The 22,130-nt window shown below is 45.4% G+C and overlaps 1 protein-coding gene and 1 long non-coding RNA gene across 6 annotated transcripts in view; one reads left to right on the plus strand and one right to left on the minus strand.

The window, feature by feature from the left end:
- Positions 1-22,130, plus strand: part of SEL1L3 (SEL1L family member 3) — a 100,838-nt gene that overhangs the window by 64,564 nt on the left and 14,144 nt on the right. For all 5 annotated transcript variants that reach the window (XR_013370052.1, XM_077880608.1, XM_077880581.1 and 2 more), the window contains exons 13-20: positions 81-221; positions 3,839-3,901; positions 6,944-7,120; positions 9,593-9,720; positions 12,069-12,152; positions 19,309-19,399; positions 19,538-19,622; positions 21,006-21,115. Coding sequence is in view for 4 of the 5 variants with exons in the window: in XM_077880608.1 (XP_077736734.1) it covers positions 81-221; positions 3,839-3,901; positions 6,944-7,120; positions 9,593-9,720; positions 12,069-12,152; positions 19,309-19,399; positions 19,538-19,622; positions 21,006-21,115 (879 nt within the window). In the remaining variant the exon portion in view is untranslated. The remainder of the gene's footprint in view (positions 1-80; positions 222-3,838; positions 3,902-6,943; positions 7,121-9,592; positions 9,721-12,068; positions 12,153-19,308; positions 19,400-19,537; positions 19,623-21,005; positions 21,116-22,130) is intronic.
- Positions 7,542-9,711, minus strand: LOC144303011 (uncharacterized). Its single transcript, XR_013370061.1, has 3 exons — positions 9,562-9,711; positions 9,166-9,445; positions 7,542-7,906 (listed from the first exon to the last, which is right to left on the minus strand). It is a non-coding gene; the product is annotated as an uncharacterized LOC144303011 (long non-coding RNA).

Consider the following 22,130-nt stretch of genomic DNA (forward strand, 5'->3'; position numbering starts at 1 on the left):
GTTTGTCCTTCCACCTTTTAAAGCCTTGTGTTAAGCATTCCACAGGAGAGTCATTATTCTAAATTGCTACTGTCTTGAAGCAACGACTGGCCCAGATGCTGTTCTGGGGCCAGCAAGGTGTGGCCAAGAATCCTGAAGCGGCAATCGAGTGGTATGCCAAGGGTGCCCTGGAGACTGAGGACCCCGCATTAATATATGACTATGCCATTGTGTTATTCAAGGTAAGAGTCCCTCAACTTGGGCTGAAATCATGCGATTCTTATCAGACTTCCCAAGCAGTTTCCTGTAGGCGTGCAGGCAAACAAGGAGTCTGTAGCTGGAGAAACTTAGTATCTGCTTCTGTCACTCTTGATGGAAAGAGATATTTGCTGAAAAGGGAGAATCAGAAACAGTCCCTTGGTCGAATTTTTAATCATTAGTCGTTGGTTTGGCTCCTGGATTCTCTTTGCTTTTGCAAGAACTCTAGCACTCCAGGAGGCACCCATACTTCATGGATTGGAAAACAGCCACCGGCCCCCAGAGGTACTGCGAGTTCAGCACCAGGCAGGGTTGTCATTGAATTTCAGCCTAACCCAAGTGCGTGTTTGGCCTGGCTCCTGCCAGTCTGGTTGGTCAAAACAAAGATCTTGTTTTAAGGCAACAGGGGAATGGGGGGTGGGTTGAAGGAGCGTTAGCCCAGGAGACAGAATGGAGTTCAAGTCTCTCCTCTGCAGTCATCAGCTAGGTGTCCTTGGAGTTATTTGATCTCGTGGGACAATGGCAAGGACCACGGATTGAATGAGATAATATAACGAATGGGCTTCAAGAAATGTAAAATGTAAAATATGAAATCCTCGTGGTTTGCACTGATTGATTGAACACTTACTACCTGATTTACATGTGTTCATGCATTTAACCCTCACAACCATCTTGCAAGATAGGCACGGGGTACGTTATGATTGCTGTTTATATATGTGGTAAAGAGGCAAATTTTTTTTTAACTTGCCCAAGGTCACACAGTTGGTGCATTTTAGAGATCTGGGACTGGGATCCAGGCAGTCTGGCTTCAGAATCTGTGTTCTTCACCCCCAAACACAGACATCAACTCACCAGCCTTAGGGAAAAAAAAAAAATCTGCTGGTTCTGGTAAGGAAGCCCTTGGGCCCCGTGTCATGCCCAAAGAAAACAGCTGCCCTCAGAGAGCAAGTGTCTTCAAACAAGGACATGGAGTCATGTGCCAGGTCCATCTTCAGAACCACCGCCGTGGCCACTCACTGATTAACAGCCACGACTCTGCTACATTACTAATCCTCTAAGGCCTTCAAACCTATTGGTTCATATGGTTTCCAAATTTAGGGTCTGGACTTTTCCTTTTTCAGTTGTCAAGTCAACTTAGAAATGGTTTGACTCCTTGCCATATGCTGATGAAGCCATGTGTTTATTCAATAAACACCCATTCGGGGCTGACAAAATGCCAGACTCTGCGCTGGATGGAGGGACAGATGGATGAGTGCTCCATGTCTTTGACCTCAAGGGGCTCATGCCCCTTGATGGGGAGAGGGCAGGCACACAGAGGCATCTGGCCGCCGGAGTTGGGGCTGGCCACTGTCAAAGTGCAGAGAAGATAACAGCGTGAATCAGACATTACCTCTGACCACCAAAAGCTCACCATCTAGAGGGAGAGGCAAATTCATGAATAAATGACTCTGGAGGTGACCTAATGTCTGTTTTCCCAACCTTAATGATTTTGGGTTTTCCTGCATTCCAACTAAAACTCCCTGAGTGGGGATGAAGGAAGGAAGCCCCTTCTCAGTATTTCAGTAATGGGAGGATTTCACCTCTGGCCAGAAGGTCACTTTAAGTGTATTCCATCTGAAATAACCCCATGCAGAGCATGAGCTTCCCAAATGTGAAGAGCAGTAAAATGCCTCGGAGCTCTGGGTGGGCATTTGGCATCTTGTTCTTGTCTAAGACAATCCAGGCCATCTTGTTTTGCATCCTCATGAGGATAGAGCTTTGACTTTTACTGTAGCAGCTTTTTTCCATGAATTCACCCGGTGGATATTATTGAGCACTTACTACAGACCAGGACTTCACATTTTTTCTCACTTAACAGCTTCCAATACTACTCAGATTTGTGCATGGTGCAGAGTCTTTGTGCAAGAAATTATCCCACTTAGGTATAAATAACAAATATTCTGGAAAATGCTTGATGCCTAGAAACGAGAGTATCTGAATTCTAGTCACAGATCTAACTGTGAGGCTTTGGGTAACTCATCCGGTCTGGGCCCACTGTATTCCTTCAGAGCAAAGAAGTTGGAAAAGATAAACCTTGAGTTCAACCAGGTTCTAACATCCGTCGTCCTAATCTTTCTGACACTTTTCCAGACCTCCAAAAAGGCTGTCTCACTGCCAGTTATTCCAAGAAGGCTTCATGTCCTTTTTTCTTTCCTCTTCCTCTCTATTAAATGAAGTAATGGTGCATTTCTGAAAAACGCTTTCATCTTCAACTTCGCTTCAGCTCATCGGTTTCTTTAAATGGGTAACTTCGAGTAGAAACTTGGTGTATGTAATTTAACTTTTAGTTGGAGTCACAATTTTATTTTGGGGCCTGAAAAATCCAGAGGCAAACGTACCCTGCACGTTTTGTGCATCCCGTGAGGAGGTCATGAATCATTATACGTTCTCAGCACGGGATGGGAATGTACAGGAAGCAGAGCGTGGTAGTCACAAGCTTGGACTGTGGGGCCTGCCTGCCTGGGTTCAAATCCTGCCTTTGTGTCTCACTCAGTGTGGGACTCTGGGCATGCAGGGGCTCAGGTGGGAATGCCAGCTGCACCCCCGGGGCTTGTGGCGAGGACTACATATGGCAGCAAGGTGCCGGGCGCACGGTCATTAACACAGGGATGTTTGCTAAGACCATCCGGTTGCAATGAATATAGCAAAGCCCCCCACGTGGTATCACCTGTAGCCCATCAACCACTGTGTCTGAGGCCAGGAAGGCTCCACAGGGCACATGCAGTGTACGTGTCGATCACAGGTGCTGGGTGAGTTTGGTAGCGGCGATGGTTTCCATCTGGCTCCCCTTGCCCACCAGCTTCCTTGTCAATCCTAAGGTGAGATGACCTTGAGGACCCCTCCCGCCCCACCCTCAGACCCACCACTTCCCCACACGGTCCTGCAGACAACTCACTGTGGTCCCACAAAGTTCCTCTCTTGTAGCTAGAGCCCCAATGTGGTGCTCAGACCGCTTCTTCTGGAAAACCTTGATCTTGCAGGAGGAACCTTGTCGGTTTCTGTCAGCATCTGAGGTGACGGATTCCAAGGGGTCCTATCTCCCTCACAGCTGGCTCTCGAGCTGGTCCACCCTGGGCACTCCTGAGAGGACCCAGGAAGGCTGCAAAGGACAACGCAATAACTTCTGACTGTCCATGGCAGATCGAGTGCTTTATCTGGCTCCCAATTGAGGCCATCTGCAGAAAGTCGCCTCCAAGATGACCAAACTCATTTAATTGTCCTTCAGGGCTTCTCCCAATAGTATCTGTGGGTTAACGGGAATGCGATTCACCCCATGACGATGGGGGGTTTGTGTGGATGTAAGCTGGCAAGGTGAGGTCTGCGGTCTCTGGGCCACACGTACAAGCAAAATAATGGTGGTGGTGGTGATGATGGTGATGATGATGGTAGAGCGGCTCTGCCTACAGAAATCTTGAAAATAGGCTTTTTAAGTAAGAAGGCTGGAGTTTTCATTTTTCTTTCCAGTATTTTATATGGAGCCAAGTTGATACACGTGCGTGGTGTTTTCGAGGGCACCCTGGATTTATTTTCTTCATACTCATTGCTGTTTACCATTGTTTAGGGTCAAGGAGTGAAAAAGAACAGACGGCTTGCCTTAGAGCTGATGAAGAAAGCCGCTTCCAAGGTAACACTTCTGCGTATTGTCAGAGGGAAACATTTGCACCCCACACGCCCACGGGCTCCCAAGTCTGCAGGCGGAAATGGCCAGCCTTCAGCCTTTGGCCCGGCCCATAGAAAAGAGCAGGGAGGGAGGGTCGCTGGCACAGCCGTGATTAGTCACTTTGGGGCTCCAACACCACGGTGACCTGCCACAATGGGGACGGCAACGCTCAAAAGCCGAATTCACCTTCCAGTCAATAGAATTCAGGCCCAGTTTGTTTGAAAGCTAAAATTATAATCACGGGGCTGCCCTGATAATAAGCAGGGTGGGGGGGACCGGGTTCCTAGGAATTGTGTAGAAATGCCATTGAATTAGGGAAACCAGAGGCTAATTCTTTGGAAGGTTAACCCTGTCGTGTCCAATGCCCCGTTGACTTCCCGTGTGCCTTAGTCTTGGGGATGTTTATCAAGCTGGTGGCCAGGTTTAAAACCTGCTCTGTCTTTGTCACTATTTATTCTTCAATGTTATCGTCAGGTCAGCTGGTTTCACTACAGCACCCCAGAAGGGAGGTTAGATATCACTTGTGAGGGGACCCACGCACATACAGGGCATGCACGCTCCCAGGTGCGTGCGCGCAGATTTGCAAATAAATAAATTTCGCAGAACCCGCTAGAATTCTAACAGCCTTGACAGAGTCCTTTATAGCCCTTTTGGCACTTGAAAGTGCTTTCCTCCCCAAGGCTGCTAATATTTGCCTGATCAACAAAGATTCCTGATATATCCATGCTCATTTTTTTTTCCCCTCCTTCTCCCTTGAGAAGTTCAGAGTCCTCTTTTTTTGTGTGTAGAACAGGAGATTGGGGCAAGGAACAAGAGAGCCAAGAGGATTTTTCTCCACCTTTGTGGTGTCAAGAGGGCACATGACCCATGAGAAGGGAGCCCACGAAGGACACATCACCTCATGCCCACACCCCTCCAAGCACACACACACACAAATTAAAAGGCCAAAGTGGAGAAGCAGTTCGATGGGGCTCAGAGAGGGCCTTCCTTCCAAAGCATCCTAAACAGGGCAGGTGTGAAATTGGCATCTCTTTAGCCATCGGAGTGGTGGGCTGATGTCTAATGTGCTTTGTTTTGAAGGGATTTTTAGCTAAGTTTAGGTTGAGTATAGGGAAATGGAGCTTTATGGCCTGGGGTCATCACCTCCTTCAAAGTGCGATGTGATTCTCCCTCATTCACTGGACAAGGAATTTTTAAGTCCCCACTCTTTGTCAGGCACCGTGGTGAAGGTCCAGTGTAGTTTGGTTTGGAGGAACTAGTGAGAAGTCCCATGGGGGCAAATCTGGTGATTGAGCCGTCAATGTGCAGAACAGAGGATGAGCGGTAAGCCGGAAGACGGGAGTTCTTGTGGGGCTCCAAATGCAATTCCTCAAGGAGCTCTGCAGATGTTTTGAGAGGTGACAGGTGCATTTGAATAAGCCTGTGGCCTCTGGCTTTGCAGCAAAAGTCACTGTGATGTGCACATTGCATAGGCTTGTTCCAAAGCTGGTTCTTACTATTTTGTAGTATGCTCTGATCTAGGCCAATATTGAAAGGCATTCTGGAAGACTCCCTAGGAGACCATCTTGCACCTAGTACAGTGTGAGGCTCGGGAAGGTTCCTTCTATGACCAGATAGATCCACGGCACTGACACCCTTCCAGACGTCAGCCGTCTTGGGGGTCAGCTATCCTGGGGGCCTGCATTTCTAAACCCTATTCTCCGTCCCCAGGGTATAGGATTTGGATTCCATTTTGTGTAGCACCAGCCTTCAAAGGGTGGCCTTGGGTCATTCATCAAGTATTTATTGAGTGTCTACTCTGTGGCAAGTTCTAATATAGGTACTTGGGAAACAGAAGAAAGATTCCCGCCCTCATGGAACTTCCATATTAATGGGATTTGTTAGTTTCTTTCCCCTGGTCTTCCTGGCTCCCGGAGCCCAACAGAAACCCTAGGAAGTGTAGCTTTTTAGGCTCTACCGCAGACTGAAAAGGCTCAGACGGGGATCTTGGCATCTGTTCTGAAGGGACACCCGTCCTTTGCTTGTGAAGGTGGTGAAAGAGATTCAGTTCTATACTTAGACTCTGACTTGACAAGTCTTACACATGCAAGGCATGGTGTGACCCTCGGATCCTTGTCCCCCTGCTTCTTCATGGCTTGGTGGGTCTGGCAGGAAGGGGGGAATGAGAACCGTGTACACCCAGGCCCAGGTTTGCACACAGGTGTCTCACTGCTGGGCTGGAGGCTCCCCCGGGAGCACTCACACCCCTGCAGGGCTTCTGAGGCCTGGACAACCAGGCTGCAGGCTGCCCTGTGGAAGCAGGTGGGAGCACCCGGGGAAGGCAGACGAGAGCATCTGAAAGCACGAAATCGGCAAGCACGGGGAGGCTCCAGACTAGATTCGCATGAAGCGCTTCCTCAAGTCCATCCCCAGGTGTAGACATAGTTTTAAAAGCCTCCTCCCATCGCCACTACCCTCCCCCCCGCAACCTCCACTCTACCTGTCAGGACTAGGACTCTCTGTGGCCTCAAAGCACCTGTGCTTTGCAAGTAGGCTGTTGCAGCTTCTTCCCTCGGAGGACCTGTTGGTGCTCAGGGCAGAGTAATCAACAGACGGGCAGGCAGGTAACCTAGAAAGTGTCCCAGCCCAGGGATGGTGTCAGGCCTCCTCTCGCAGGTGAGCGCTGGGGAGTTTCAAGGTCACTGTCAATACTGCAGAGCAGTAAGAGGCCTCTTTGTAGACAAGGGCATTGTCAAAGAGCCTCAGGAGCTGAGCCGTGACTGGGGGGCAGCATCAGGAATCCCAGCAGCAGCCAGATGGAAGCCACCCAGGAAGGCTCTGAGGCGGGCTCGTGGCTTCTAACATTTAGCTCTTCCTCAATGCCATCTGTGCCCCAAAAAGAGACAGGAGAGGTTTTGCTCAGACTCGGGCAAAGTGTTTTCACAACAATCAATTCTCTTTAGGTCTCAGTAAAAACAAAAAAAAAAAAAAGTGATTTCTTTTTGTTGTTGTTGTTCTGAAATCCAGGGATTGCATCAGGCAGTCAATGGCTTGGGATGGTATTACCACAAATTCAAGAAAAATTATGCCAAAGCAGCCAAGTACTGGTTAAAAGCAGAAGAGATGGGGAACCCGGATGCATCGTACAACCTTGGAGTCCTGTATTTGGATGGCATTTTCCCAGGAGTTCCTGAAAGGAATCAAGTAAGACTTGAGACCAGCTGTGTGGCTGGCCACCAGCTCAGCTACGTGTGTCTGGCCTGCCTGAGGCCCCGGGGGTGGCACCAGGCCTGTGGGTGGTGCAGACGCCTCCCAAGACACAGCCCCTGTCCTCACTCAGGTCCTGGGCCCAGTTAGGCAGATAGGATAGCAAACAGCAAAGGACGGTCTCGAGCCAAGTGTCAAGTGTGAGCTAATTGCTGTGACCCAGACAGTTCTCGACAGAGGAAACCGGACAGGCTGCACGAAGGAGGGAGTCCTCAGTTAGGGAGGGAGGGGGAGACGATACGAGGTAAGAATGCATGACAGGCAGGCAATGTAGGCATCGATCTTACAAGAAGCAAAGAGAGCTGGGTCCAGATAGGGTTGCCTGATATTAGACCAGATTTTTTTTTTAAGATTTTATTTATTTATTCATGAGGGACACACAGAGAGAGGCAGAGACACAGGCAGGGGGAGAAGCAGACTCCCTGTGGGGAGCCCGATGTGGGATTTGATCCCGGGACCCTGGGATCACAGCTGAGCCAAAGGCAGATGCTCAACCCCTGAGCCACCCAGGTGCCCTGAGACCAGATTTAATAATAGTGAAAAGAGTGGCAATCTTCAGTGTCTGCTAAGCACTTCCTCTGTGACAGACACTCAGAAATACTTGACATGCATCCCACGTCGTTCTATCTTCTGGAATAGCTGCTATGATTGTATCCATTTTACGGAGTGACCAGTCAAGGCTTACTCAGAGCCATATGCTTAGTGGAGGCAGGACCGGGATCCCTGCGCACAATGGGAGCCTCTGATTATTAATAATACTATTGATGATGGTAATTATAATTTCTGCATCATTACAGTCAACAAATTTCATTGAATGCCCACCCTGTGCCGGGCACTCCTCCAGGCACCAGGGACACAGCAACAGACAAAAACAGCCCCTGCTCTTGGGAAGCTTATATTCCAGAGGGGAGCAAAGACAATAAACAAACACGAGGGCGGGTGGAGATACGTGTCATGGGGAAATAAAGATCAGAGAAGATCTCTTTGATGATGTGATGTAGTACAGAATCCTAAAGGAGACTTCCATCTGTCTGGGAGAAGAATATTCCAGAAAAAGGGAACTTTGAGGGCAAATCCCTAGAGGAAAGCAGGCTTGGCATGCTCCAGGAACAATAGGGAAGCTGGCGTAGGGGGAGCGAGAAGCGGGGAAGGGGCGTAGGTGGGGGGGCAGGTTGGGCGGGCAGGTGCGCAGGTCATTGTGAGGTCGCGGCTGCTCCGAGGAAGATGGGAAACCGCTGAGCAGCTCTGGACGGGGCAGTGCTGTGTTTTAAAAGCTTCCCCCTGGATCCTAGCAGAGACTAGGATTAAAGAAGACCAGAGGGGAGCAGGGGGTTAATGTACTGAATCCAAGCGAGAAAGGATGGGCCACCCCAGGAGGGGACAGAGATGTGGCTGGGTGACGCATGTCCTTTGAAGGTCAAGGTGACAGGGCTTGCTACCGGATTGGATGTGAGGTGTGACGGGGAGAGGAGTCAGGGTGACTCCAAAGTGTGTGGCATGTGTCGAGGTGGAAGATGCAGGGGGCGAGACGGAGGCAGCGGCAGGTCTCCGGGGGTAGGCCGCTGGAAGATGATTGCCGTGTAGCCCCGCCAAGCCTCCAGAAGGCATCTCCCCTGGTCCTTGACACCACAGCCCTCGTGCTGGGTACCATCAGAAGCCCCACTTTTCACTTGGAGAAATTTCTCAGTTGGAGAGATTACCAATGGCCAAGGTCACCCTGCGCTGCTAAGGAGCGGAGCGGGATTTAGACCCAGGCCTGTCTGACTCCAAAGCCCTGGCTTAAGAACGACTGCTAAGTGCCCCCCGAAAAAATAACAGTAAACCAGCAGAACATTCACCCTTCCCAATGTTTGTCTTATTTTTTCCCTCTGCCTCTCTCTGACTGCAGGAGAGGCTGTATATTTTCATGCGTTGCTAATGTCTGCTAACCCACCCACGTATATGCCAGTGTGGATTTTTTATTGTCATATTCTAATTCTCACCTTCCTACGGGAAATGCAGTTTTTGCACACGAGTTTGAAGAAAGGTATTAAGCAAGGTGAGGAGAGCCGGTGCCTGAATGTTCACCTGGTGTGACTTCTGCAAAACTCTGAAGCGTAGCTGTGTAGCTTGCAGGGGTTATGCGAGTCCCAGCGACGTGTTGTCCTATTTATTTAGTGGGTAACCTTCACCGAATAGCTTCCCATCGAGGTTATGACATCCGGGGGCCAGCTTCTGTGATTGGCTGTCTTCCCGGAGCTTGACTCAGTTTTCCTAAAGATCCTAAGAAGTTGTAAGCCAGTGAAAATACCAGGCGTTAAGTGTCCACCCCCCCCCTCCTCACCCTGGCCCCCCAGCTTGGCTCTGGTGAAACCAGCCCAGCCAGGAGGACTCCTCACCAATGAGATGACTTTGTTGATCTCTCTACAGACTTTGGCCGGTGAATATTTCCATAAGGCTGCACAGGGCGGACACATCGAAGGAACTTTGTGGTGTTCTCTCTATTACATCACAGGAAACCTGGAGACTTTCCCTAGAGACCCCGAGAAGGCTGTTGTGTAAGAATCTGTCAGATGTTGTGTGCAAAGGAAAAGCCATGTCCTTTATTCACTGAAAATGGAGTTCCCTTTCTTTGTTTTGCAATGTTTGATTTAATCCGTATTTTTTAGCGATTATGCATGCATGGGGTTTAAAGAGCCACAGACTTTGACAAAGGCGAAAATAAGGAAATTTTAACCGAAACAAAAAATAATAATGTGACATGGAAAAATCAGGAAATCTGCAACCCCACCCAGAACTGCTCCCTGCTCTCAAGAATAAGTCATTTTCAGTCTTTTCGTTATTTCTTTACTGTTTGGCTCTAACTTTCAATGACACGTTTATATAGCACTAATTCTTGTTGTTTTCATTATAGGCTTTGTCTGTTGTTAATCCATTGTAAAAGGTTTAGTTCCCTCTCCTGCCCCCGCCTGCTGTCCCTCACATCCACACTTCCTGCCCTGTCCCATTTTCCCAATAAATATATCATTTTTTTGGTTCGATTAGTATCAGTGTCCCCTATTATGACCACATGAGTGCTAGGCACAGCTGAGCCATGTAGTATCCTATGACTACTTTTTCTTTCTTACCCAGTTTTTTTTGTTTGTTTTCTGTGGAGTAATCGTTATATTTCATAGTTCTTTAGTGGCTTGGCTTTCTGCGTGCTTATCATTTTCCATGTGTTTGATCTCCAAGTTCTCCCACAGTTGTTAAGATCTCTCCCAGTATGTCCAGACCCACCAGGTATTGGGTTAACTTAATCTCAGTGACATCTCTCCTGGAGTCTGCTTAGGACACAGCTGCCCTCCTGAAATTAACTTTGTCATCACCGTAGGGGTTTCCTTTTCTTTCATCTCTAACTTTTTGGGTTCTCCTTGCTGGACCCTATTTCTTCCTCTTCCTTGGCTTACTCTTACACTTTTGTAGAGTACATACTACAGTAGCTTCCTAAAGAAAGGTGAACAGGAGGCACATTTTTGAGGTTATGTGCATCTGAAAATGTTTTTCAGAGGTTGGTAAATTTTGGCCCATAAGTAACATGAAGCCCACCCTCTGTTTTGTGTGGCCCCAAGAGCTAAGAATACTTTTTACATTTTTAAAGAGTTCTAAGGCAAGCACACACAGAGATGAATATAAGTAGAGACTATGTGTGGCCCGCAAGGCTTAAAATATATACTATCTTGCCTTTTACAGAAAAAAGAAAAAAAACAAAACAAAACTTCGCAGACCTCTGCTCAAGACCACCTTCATACTAATAGTCTGGCTTTTCAAAAGGTTGTTTTTTATAAGACATTTGTGAGCAAATCCAACCTGACCTGGACTCAGTGCTAAAACTTGACCTAGGCAGACTCTTGAAGCTTTTTATCATTATTGGTTAGGATGCTTGATGTGAACATTCATGTTTCATAAATTTTTCTTTTGTGTGCTCGCTTCGGCAGCACATATACTAAAGTTTTTCTTTTGTTATTGATTTCTAGCTTAATTCTACTGCAATCAAAGAATACATTCTGAATAACTTCAGTCCTTTGGAATTTGTTGAGGCTTGCTCTATGACCAGCATACAGCGAATTTTGCTACACCTGCTTTTTATGTTTTATTAGAGTTTGCATGTTATATCTTTTTCCAGCCATTACTCTTAATTTTTTCTTCTTTTAATTTTAATGTGTGTCTCTTCAAAGCAGCATATAATTGGGTTTTATATACTTTATCTTCAGTTTTTAATTGGTATATTTAGACCATTTACATTTAATGCAACATAAAGATAGATTCTGTTTTAAATCTGCCATTTTACTCTTTATTCCTTATTTGTCCCATCCATTCTTTGTACTTATTTCCCTTTTTCTCATCCTTCCTTTATATCAAACAAGTATTTTTTAAAAAATTTATTTCCCCCATCCATTAGCTTATTAGTTGTGTATCCTTATAATATTCTTTTAGTGGTTGTAGATCTAAAGACTACAACAGGCCAGTTCATTATTAGTAAAAATTCTCCAGGATAAATTAGAGGACAGAAAAAAGTGAGGAAACCTTATAATAAATCTGTAAACATGTTTTAATGGAGAGAATACCAGGACTCCTGGTAAATATTATCCTTCTTCATATTGGCAGCTCTTTTTCATTAGGTACCTTTCATGTCTCTGTTTGCATACATGATAACTCCTAAGTATTCATAAGATAGGCACTGAATGCAAAGTTCTCAAAATGCATCCTTCTTTACCTTCTTAACATTCATTTCAGGTTTGTTGCCATGTAAAACTTCTAACCAGCAAAATAATCCCCAAGTGGGATTTATTGAGATCATATGAAGAAAAAAGCAATTATTTAATTTTCCACAGTTTGGATATTTTCTTGTTCCTTTTCTTTTCAGATGGGCAAAACATGTAGCTGAGAAAAATGGCTACTTGGGTCATGTCATTCGCAAAGGCCTCAATGCCTACCTGGAGGGTTCATGGTAAGTTGGGGACCCACGTTAGAATGAGCTTTCTCAGCCCTCACCTTTCAACTTGTCAGTGGAGTCTTTATGAGATGGAGTCTTAAAATACAACCGAAAAAGCAATTTGCAGGGAAATCACGGCCTCCCAGTAATGATATTCAGAGTATCACAGACTGATTGGCTGTTGATTGGAAAACATAGCATTTCCATGTTTAATTATACACAAAAATTAGTTCTCTAGGGGAAGCGTCCACATTCATCAAGTTGAGAGACACATGAAAGTGTTGACTTCTCTTCCCTTCAAGCTTGTTCCTCTTGGTTTTACAGTGAAGACAGCACAGGGAGTCTTAGCTGAACCTCCGCCTCTCCCTGGCAGACCACAGAAAGTGCACAGGAAGCAGATAGAGCAGTGTGTTTAAGGCTCAAGCTGAATCCTTCCACTGATACGTTACTATCCCGTCCATGGCCAAGAGCCTGGGATTACTGGAACTCACTTACCAGACCTTCAGTGCCACAGCCAAACAGACTCCCCATTTTAACTTTCTTCTCATAAAGCTAACAGATCTCATCCTGTACCCTATAGGATGAGACGCTGCACTGAGGATTTGCAGATGCTCCCCGTTTGCTGTGCCTTGATTTTACAAATAAGGGCACAACCCTCCAAGCTGAAAACTTCACCTGATTCCATCTTTTTGTTTTCTTCTGCTGGTCCTACCGCCCTGTCTTGGTTTTCCAAGGGGTCATATTTTTTTGGCTGGTCTATTGCCTAAATGATCTGGGTATTTCAGTAACGGCTACAAAGGGTATGCACATCAGCACGTATCCCATTGATCCACTGCTTCAAAGACATGTTAGACCAGACCTGTCTAGATCATCATCTGATCTGAACCTTAATTAAGAATTAAAATATAAGCCCAAAAGAACACCGTTTTCCCCTTTGGTCCACAGGTGCCTGCATCATAGGCAGATAGCATGTCAGTGAATGAAAATCTTAAAGAAGAGCAGGGAACGGAACCCGGTGAAAACAACACCTAAAGGAGTGTTTGTTATTATCCTGTGAAAGTTTATCATCGGTAGCCTCACTTTGCACAATTGGGGAAAAGATTTTAATGAAATTATTATTTTCCGATTGATAAACCTTATAATTTTTCTGGTGTTTTATCTTGTCTCCCAAGAGAGCTTCAGTTTATAAAACTCACAAATTTGACTTTAATTTATTCTCTACTTCTCATCCCCCAAACTTCCCACCCTTCATTCCCTCAAGAAACTTGAGGGGGAAAAGAGCATTCAAATACTGAAGTGCTTATGTGGGTTTTCCCAAAGAGAGAGCATATCTGTAAACACCCCCACACTGACAACACACACACACACACACACACACACACACGCCAAGATGTTTGACACTATTTTTCCCATAAAGAGAGTATCTATTAATAGCTTACATTTCTTGCCTACATTTAAATTTAACATCACCAAACATTTCAGGTTAGCATATTGTGAAATTTGCTGTGAAGGTCAAGATGCATTAAGGTTTTTGTGACCTGTTGTCTTACAATAGTCAACCACAGCATGAGATTGATTGACTTTTTTTTTTTTTTTTTTTTTTTGGTAGAGGGGAGGGGGAAATTAAGTGTGCTCTACACGGTTTGTGAGTTCAGGTCCTGTTCAGCAGATTTTACTGAGTACGCTTCAATGCAGGCTGCCTTGCCACAAGCTGCAGGGAATGCCACAAGCAGGGTGTGGGGAAGTTGGCTGCCTCATTTCTTCCTTATGCAGAGCAATCTGCTATTCCTCTCGGGGCCCACATTCTGTCCGACCTTTGGATCTTTGAACTTGCTCTTTCCTCTGCCAAGAAGTCCTACCTAACTCCTTGCTCCCTTTAAGGTCCTGATCGCTTTTGTTGATTGCCCTCTGGCTTGCACCCCGGTGCCCAGCACCTAGTGGTACCTTGGAAGTGCTCGAAAACAAATGAGTGCACAAACAAAGGCAAATAGAACAACCCTAACTTGAGGCACATGAACAGTATGTAATGAGCACAAGGGATTCTGAGAAGGAAAAGATGCTATCTGGTTTGTGGGACTTAGGTTCGGCCTTCATGCCGGGGGTAGCAGGTGATATGGCCTTGAGGGGTGGCTCGGATTTCCGCTTGGCTATGCAGGGAACAGCATTTCTGGTGAAGGGAATACAGGAACAAAAAAGCAGAGATAGGAAAATTCTGGATGAGTCTAGAAACTTTTAAGCCACCAGTTTGCCTTCAGGAAGATTTGTAAAAGGGAGTGACACGTAACAAGACCAAAGAGGTACCGCTGTATGGAACTTGGAATGGCAGGTCATACACTTTTTAAATTTACGAGGCAGTGGGGAGCTATTGATAGTTTGGGGAAAGAGAAGGGAGAGTCTGAAGGGGTGTGCTGGTTCAGAATCCAGGTAAAAGGTGCTGAGCATCTGAACTAGAGATGTAGCCAAGCCAGTTGAGTTCTGTCATTCAATAGTTGATACGTATGAAGTAATATATTTTATATATATATAAAATCTCTTATGTATATATAAAAATATATATGTTATATATTTTATATATATATATGTATATATGTATATATATATTCTTAAGCATAATGATAAAATGAACACCTGCAACCCTATGAAAGAAAAGGAACAGTTGCGTTTCTCTCCCAGATTAAACCCCCGGCACCCAGAAGTAACCATCATGCTGAGCCTTGTTGTTGGTCTTGCCTCGCTTTCTTTCTTTTTTTTTCTTTAAAGATTTTTTTATTATTATTCATGAGAAACACAGAGAGAGAGAGAGAGAGAGAGAGGCAGAGACACAGGCAGAGGGAGAAGCAGGCTCCACTCAGGGAGCCCGACGTGGGACTCGATCCCAGGACTCCGGGATCACACCCTGGGCTGCAGGCGACACTAAACCGCTGCGCCACCGGGCTGCCCTTGCCTCGCTTTCTTTATAGTTTTGCTATATGTGGATAGATTCCTAAGCAGTAGATTTATTTGGCTTGTGTCTGAGCTTTATATTATTAGAACCATATCCTACACAGCTCAACTGCCTTTTTTTTTAACATAACGTGTTATGAGATTCATATCCCTTGATGCATGTATCTGCGGGTCACTCACTTTGACTGCTATCATACACCACACTTAACTTACCAATCCTCATTTCAACACGCATGTGTGTTTCCCTTTTTCTTTGTTGTTTTTAAGAACAGTGTGGCCATGAACATTTTTTATGTGTATCGTGGTATACATTGGATAAGTTTCTCCAGAATATAAACTTAGGAGTGGGGTCACATGGCAGGCACTTTATAAGATAATGCTCAATTCTATAGGACAATGCCAACTGTTTTCCCAAAGGATTTTACCAATTCATTCCCCTGCCAACCATGTATATGTTTTTGTTTCTCCATATCATTGCCGATCTTGATGCTGATGCTAAGTATTATTAAGTTTCAATCTGGATCTGAAGCCTTTTTTCTATCAACAGGAAGAGACATCTAGTATCTGTTAGAATGAGAAAGATCTTTGTCAAAATATAGTTGAGGCAAAGTACTTCTATTTCCTCCTGCTCTCCCAAGTCCTGAAACCCGCCCTGGGGTTAAATAGGAAATACATGAATGTTGGCCTCCCCACACCACAATGTGGCTTTTGGGGGTACCCTCTATTTTGCTGTAAGAGAACTAAATCATCCATCAATGTCCCAAGTCCATCCTCCTTTTTCATTTTCTGTAAGTGAATTTATTCTGGACGTTATTTTCAAATTACATGTGTCAGTTTGATGAGCTTGTACTTTTCTGTGTTGTTCCAAGATTTATATGGGATAGTTTAAAAGAGGAGCATGATTGAGAAAGGGGCTTTTTGCTGTATAGGCATAATACGGAAGATAATGTTGTCGTGCCTGGGGCTGTCCTCGGACACCAGGAGAAGTCAGCTAAGGAGAGGCTGGCTGTCATGTTCCATTTCTCTCCGCCTTCCCCCATGTGTGTTTTATCTGTGCGCTGTGTGTTTTATTGTCCTTTGTCTTAAATATGCCCCAAATATTTAACCCAGGAGGTTAGCCAGATTATGGTGGGCTTGAGGCAAGAGAAGGAGGCCTGCCAAGTTCCAGTTGAAAGAGATTCACCTTTCTGCAATAGACCAGGGGTCCTGAGTGCCACTGAGATCCAAGGATTTTTTTTTCCTTTTAATTTGAGCTGCTTCAGGCATTGGCAGAGAAGAGCACAAAGAACATAATATAATTGTTTGAGAAGCTGCTCTGAGGCACTCAAATTCACAATTCACAGCAAGCAACCAAAGGATTGATGATTAAGATGTATCATTAAAAAATTCTCTAAGTGTATATGCTGAGTCGGAAGTGGGAGGATTGCAAAGGTGCCCCTAAACTCATTCTTTGCTGCAAATCCCTTCCTCTCTGCATCCAGCCACCACCCCCATCCTGTCAGAATGACTGTCTGGGGGGCAGCTTCACTTTAGTGCACTGGAAATAAAGCTTGAAGCTCTGGTTAGCTTCTTAAACCTTGAGGAAATTCATGGAAGGACAGTACAATTTTGTGGCTTGCCTTTGGGCTTCCTGCTCCGAGTTAAGTGCTGCGTACATGTTTGTTCTGTGAGTATAAATATAGAAATATCTGTAATGAATACTTCTGGGCAGTCTCTGCTGAAACACAATTAAGCAAGAACAAAGCACTGGGCAGCTAAATGTGGGTAGGATTTCTGCAGAGGTGTCATTTCTCAGAAGTCTTAATCAGCTGAGAAAGCCTGGCCTTGAGAGTTCTAACCTTCCCCCGTGGATGGTGGCGGTGTGGGAGTGCACCGGCGTCTGATGCTTGCTTCTGCGGGATGGAAGACAGAGGTGGTTTCCCCTTCCGTACTTCTGTTGACATCAATGTTTTATAGACCTCTCTTTTTCTGATGGATTTCAGTGCTTCCTCCAAGGAAATGCTTGGGAATTCTATGAAATTTCCTCTTGGCTTTTACAATAATTGGACAGTGGAAGTTATTCCTCTAAAACTCCCTCCTCCCTGGCCTCCCCACCACCAAAGCAGCTTTAGAGACAAGATACTGTCTTTATAAAGTTTATCCTAGTGACTCAGTTCTTACAGGAAGCGTCAACCTCATGCCTCCCCTGCATATCCTAACAGGCTGCCTGACTGCTGTCAGAGAAAACATCGTTTTGTTACATTTTAATAATGTGAACCACATTCCATCCAGTTAGGGCAGCAGAGGGACCTGGCCCAACATTTGAACTTGAGCCAGCAAGTTTATACCATCTCCTTCCCTCGTCCGTTCCTGGGGGAAACAGGCACTGGATCAGATGTAAGTGTCTCTGAAGAAACGTGAGATTGTCAGACTTTGAGAATGGGTCCCTGTCGGAGAATGATGGGGACCTTCTGCTGGGCCTCCTTTGCACGCTCTCCATCTGGGGTCTGTTCTGAAGATTCTTGTCATGAAACATGAATCTTGCCAGCTGTGTAAGAAAATGCCTAGGCATCTTTTGTGTTGTTCTTACAGCTGTAGTCATGGGCTTGTTATCTGGCTTGCGATGCAGGGGACACTGCCCAGCCAGCCTCGTCTCTCTTTAGCATGAGTCATGGCTAATTGGTCTGCTGCCGTGGGTGTCCGGGAAGCCGAGAATCAGCTCACTCAGCGGCTCCATGGCCCATGACCCGCACTGTGTCTGAGTGAAGGCCTCACTGTCCTAATCTGACCCCCAATCACCTCTCTTTGTCTCTAGGGGACGGGCCACCAGAAGCTGCTTTAACAGAGTAGAAAAAATGATTTCAGAATCTGCGCTCCTTATTTCCTCAATCCCACCATAAGCCAGTTTGCAGGTAGAGCTGCAATTAAGGAAGAGTTAATTCTTAATGTCAACACCTGAGAATGAAAAATAAGCTCTTTAGGAACAACAATATAAGGTCAAAATAAAATTTTACTCATAAACTGGGTAACACAAAGAAAATGGAGGAAATCATAGAAGTGAAAAGAAAAGAAAATGACTTGATCCTCACTACCTAGAGATAAGTACTGTCAGCATTTTGATAGATAATTTTTAGGTTTTATTCTTTTTCTCTGCGTATATGCACCTGCATGTGCGTGCAAATGTGTACACTTGATTTTATTTCTGTTTTACAAAAATGGAATTGCTCTGCTTCTCATCCTGCTCTTTTTTTTTTTTTAACCGAATGGAAAATTTTGCATAAACATCTTTCTGCGTCTTTGAATTCTCTCTACAGCATCCTTTTTAATGGCCTCATCTGAAAGTGGCCGCACCGTGGGGGTAATTTAACTACTCAGTGATTTTTCAGATATTTTGAGTTGCTTCCAGTGCTTTTTGGCCATATATACACGGCTCTGCCATGAACTCTGTTGTCACAGAATCTTTGCACACGTCTCTGTTTCTTTAGAAGAACCCTTCCCAGTTGGCCAACTGGCATGTGCATTCTGAAGACTTTGCACATTTAACCAGTGGGTTAACCTGCCCTCCCACGAACACTGGCCGTAGGAATTTATCTTTTCCCCCAAACCCTTGCTGCTATTCTGTCTTGTGAATCTTGTGCCAGTCTTTCAACAGATGCACTGTGATCCGTCATTGTTTTGCCATCATTCAATTATGAGTGGTTTTTATTTTTTTTTCTGTGTGTTTTTTTGGCCATTGAGATTGGACCCCTTGTAAACGCCTTCCCTTCTGCCAAAATGCTAATGCATCACAAAAGATCAGCTTTAATTAAGCTTGCTCAGGATCTAAAGCCCCAAGAAGCCTTTCACAGAACAGAGGACCCAAGAGCACAGGGCCTTTTCTAAATGCCACTCATCTCCCCTAAGAGGGGATGGAAGGATTCGAGGCTGGAAAGCTAAATAGACAGCCCAGCCCGCATGCCACACGCCGTTCGGCCAGTAGAGGTAGCTGTTGCACCAACCAGCTCCCCAACCTTATCAGTGAGTTCAGCCTTGGAGATGGAAAATAAATCAGTGCCTGCAGTATTTTTAACAACAGTATTTATTTAAAACACACACACACACACACACACACACACACACACCAAACTCATGATTTTGTGGTTTTAAAAAAACTGCTTATTTTGTGCCCTCTTGTGCTTGAATATAAAGCTCTCTGTGAATATTAGCAAGAGCCACTATATGAAATTTATTATTAATCATCTATTTTTAGGCATGAAGCTTTGCTGTATTATGTTTTAGCAGCAGAAACTGGAATTGAAGTGTCACAGACAAATTTAGCACACATCTGTGAGGAGAGGCCAGTAAGTAAATGTATTCTTCTCGGAGTGGAAGCTCTAAGGTTAAGGATAATGAATTGGGTTTTATGAAAGGTAAAATTAGTCACTTGGCTGAAATATATTAACGAATTCACTTTTTCTCCCCCCTTTCCTCCCCCTTAGGACCTGGCCAAGAGATACTTGGGTGTTAATTGTGTTTGGAGATACTATAACTTCTCTGTTTTTCAAATTGGTGCTCCTTCATTTGGTATGTATAGGAAAAGGGGTGCTAAACTGAAGCATTGAAAGCTTTTAATCTTTAGGATCAGGGACCATCTAACAGCTTTGTGTGAAGTATGATGTGTCTAAACAATTAGGAAGGAGTGTGAAAAACCCTGCTATTAAGGTCATGAGTAAAGTGCTATCAGCCTCAGGCAATGGGCTTCTCCTCCTCCATGGTCCACAGAATGCTTGAACCCACCATTTCTTTTTTTTTTTTTTTTAATTTATTTTTTATTGGTGTTCAATTTACTAACATACAGAATAACCCCCAGTGCCCGTCACCCATTCACTCCCACCCCCCGCCCTCCTCCCCTTCTACCACCCCTAGTTCGTTTCCCAGAGTTAGCAGTCTTTACGTTCTGTCTCCCTTTCTGATATTTCCCACACATTTCTTCTCCCTTCCCTTATATTCCCTTTCAGAACCCACCATTTCTTCAGAGTTGATGAGAATTCAAAAGAGAAAGCTACTCTGGAGAGATTCTCTGGGCCAGTCATTTGCCTTTTTTGCCCTCAGATGTATCCCTGTCTTCCTCTGCTCTGCTCTGCTCTGCTCTGCTCTGTATGGGAGGGGTTGATCCCCAGGAACTATGGTCCCCTAACTCCTGTGTCCTTGGGCATCTGATGGGCTTCAGCCAATGGGAGGTGGTGGCAGGAGATTGCTGGATGGGAGGACGTGAGAAGCCTAAGTATTTCTCCCCTTCTCTCTCTATTTCGGGCCATTCCGACAATGGCTATACGCGCCCATGGTTCCAGCTCCTGCCTGGCAAGGCCGCCCTCTGTGGTCTCAGGTCGTCCCAGATCTAGGGATGGTAGTAGTTTCCCATATTACTGTTGTCTGGATTGTTGGCTGTTCCTCCATTTGCCTTTTCAGCCCTGGTAAGCAATTTTCCAGTGTTGAAATCCATCTTTTGAACTACTTGACACAGATTCTATTTTTCTGCCTAGACATTGAGCGATATGTACACCATTAAACAAAACTTTTTCCGGGGGGGGGGGGAGATAAAATACATGGCTTAAACAGAGTACAGAAATACCCATCGGTCATCAAGCCCAGGCAGCAAAATTTCAGACGTCAAGTAAAGTGCCCCAAACGATCTCGGTCAATTGGGCTGTAAGGTTGCAGATGGGGATTTTCACAGACCCATTTGGGAGAGCTGCCCAGCAAAGCAAGAAAATGTGTCTAGAAATGGTGGTGCTCAGTACAAAAGGTTTTCCTACCCCTCCCTTCCTGACACACCAAGGAAACAATGATGTTACGCATTTGAGTTCTGGTAGGAAAAACTCGCCATGGTGAGACTGGGCCAACCTTTAAAATGTCTGTCTGAAATAAAACCACTTCACAAATAGTCCTGTGCTTTCTGTTTCACAGCATATTTGAAAATGGGAGACCTTTACTACTATGGCCACCAAAACCAGTCACAGGACCTTGAGTTGTCCGTGCAGATGTACGCCCAGGCAGCCCTGGATGGAGACTCGCAGGTAAACCGCAGGAACGAGCTCTTGGTGATGTCTCTTTGCGAGCTTGCAAGGCCTGGAGTCCTCAGATGCCCTCCCGCCTGTATCTGCTCCCCGGTTTGCAGAGTCATTTCGCATCCATTTTCACGGCTCTGTGAGGACGCGAACCGTAATGGTGATACCTTTATTGAGCACCTACTGTGGTGGCTGCCCCGTTCTCACAGCAATCCCGTGAAGCTGGGGATTCTGTTATAACTATTTTATAGGGAGGATAACAAGACTGCAATAAGGTGATAAATTGCTCAAGAGCCGAACAGTCGGGTAGCAGGTGAAGCCGCCCATCTTAAAGCCACATCTTCTGGCTCTGAGTCCAGGAGTCTTTCTACCAGATTCCATCAAACTAACTCACTGCATAGAAACCGAAGAGATGGCAAGTGTGGTCAGAATGGCAAGTGATTCACTTGTTTAGCTGAGCCAACCCCTCAGTGATAGGAGTTTGCTTTTCGTGACTTTTGGCAGGGGAAGCTTCTGACTTGGGAGTATTTTTTAATTTATAGAAAAGTTACGAAACGAGTACAGGGAGTTGCTATGTACCAGTCATCCAGCTTCCTCTAGCGTGACTATCTGGCCCAAAACCACAATTCCATTATCAAACTAAGAAGGTAGTGTTGGTTCAGTACCATTAGGTGCACTTCAGGCTTTACTTGGGTTTCACTCATTTTTTGCACTAATGCCCTTTTTCTATCCTGGGATCTCATCCAGGGTCCCACATCGCATTTAGTTGTCATATTTCTTTAGTCTTTTTCAATCAATAATAGCTCCTCAGTCTCTTTGTCTTTCATGACCTTGATACTTAGGAAGAACCCTGGTTGGGTATCATGTAGAACGGGCCTCGATTTGGCTTCTAGAATGAAGTTATGTGTTTTGAGCAAGGAAAGCACAAAAGTGATGTGTCCTCCTCGGTGTGTCGTATGAGGCATACGTGATGCCAGTATGTCTGATTACTGGTTAGGGTGGTTTCTGCTGGGTTTCTCCCCTG

This window comes from Canis aureus, chromosome 2 (assembly GCF_053574225.1).
Source record: "Canis aureus isolate CA01 chromosome 2, VMU_Caureus_v.1.0, whole genome shotgun sequence".
Classification (NCBI taxonomy): domain Eukaryota; kingdom Metazoa; phylum Chordata; class Mammalia; order Carnivora; family Canidae; genus Canis; species Canis aureus.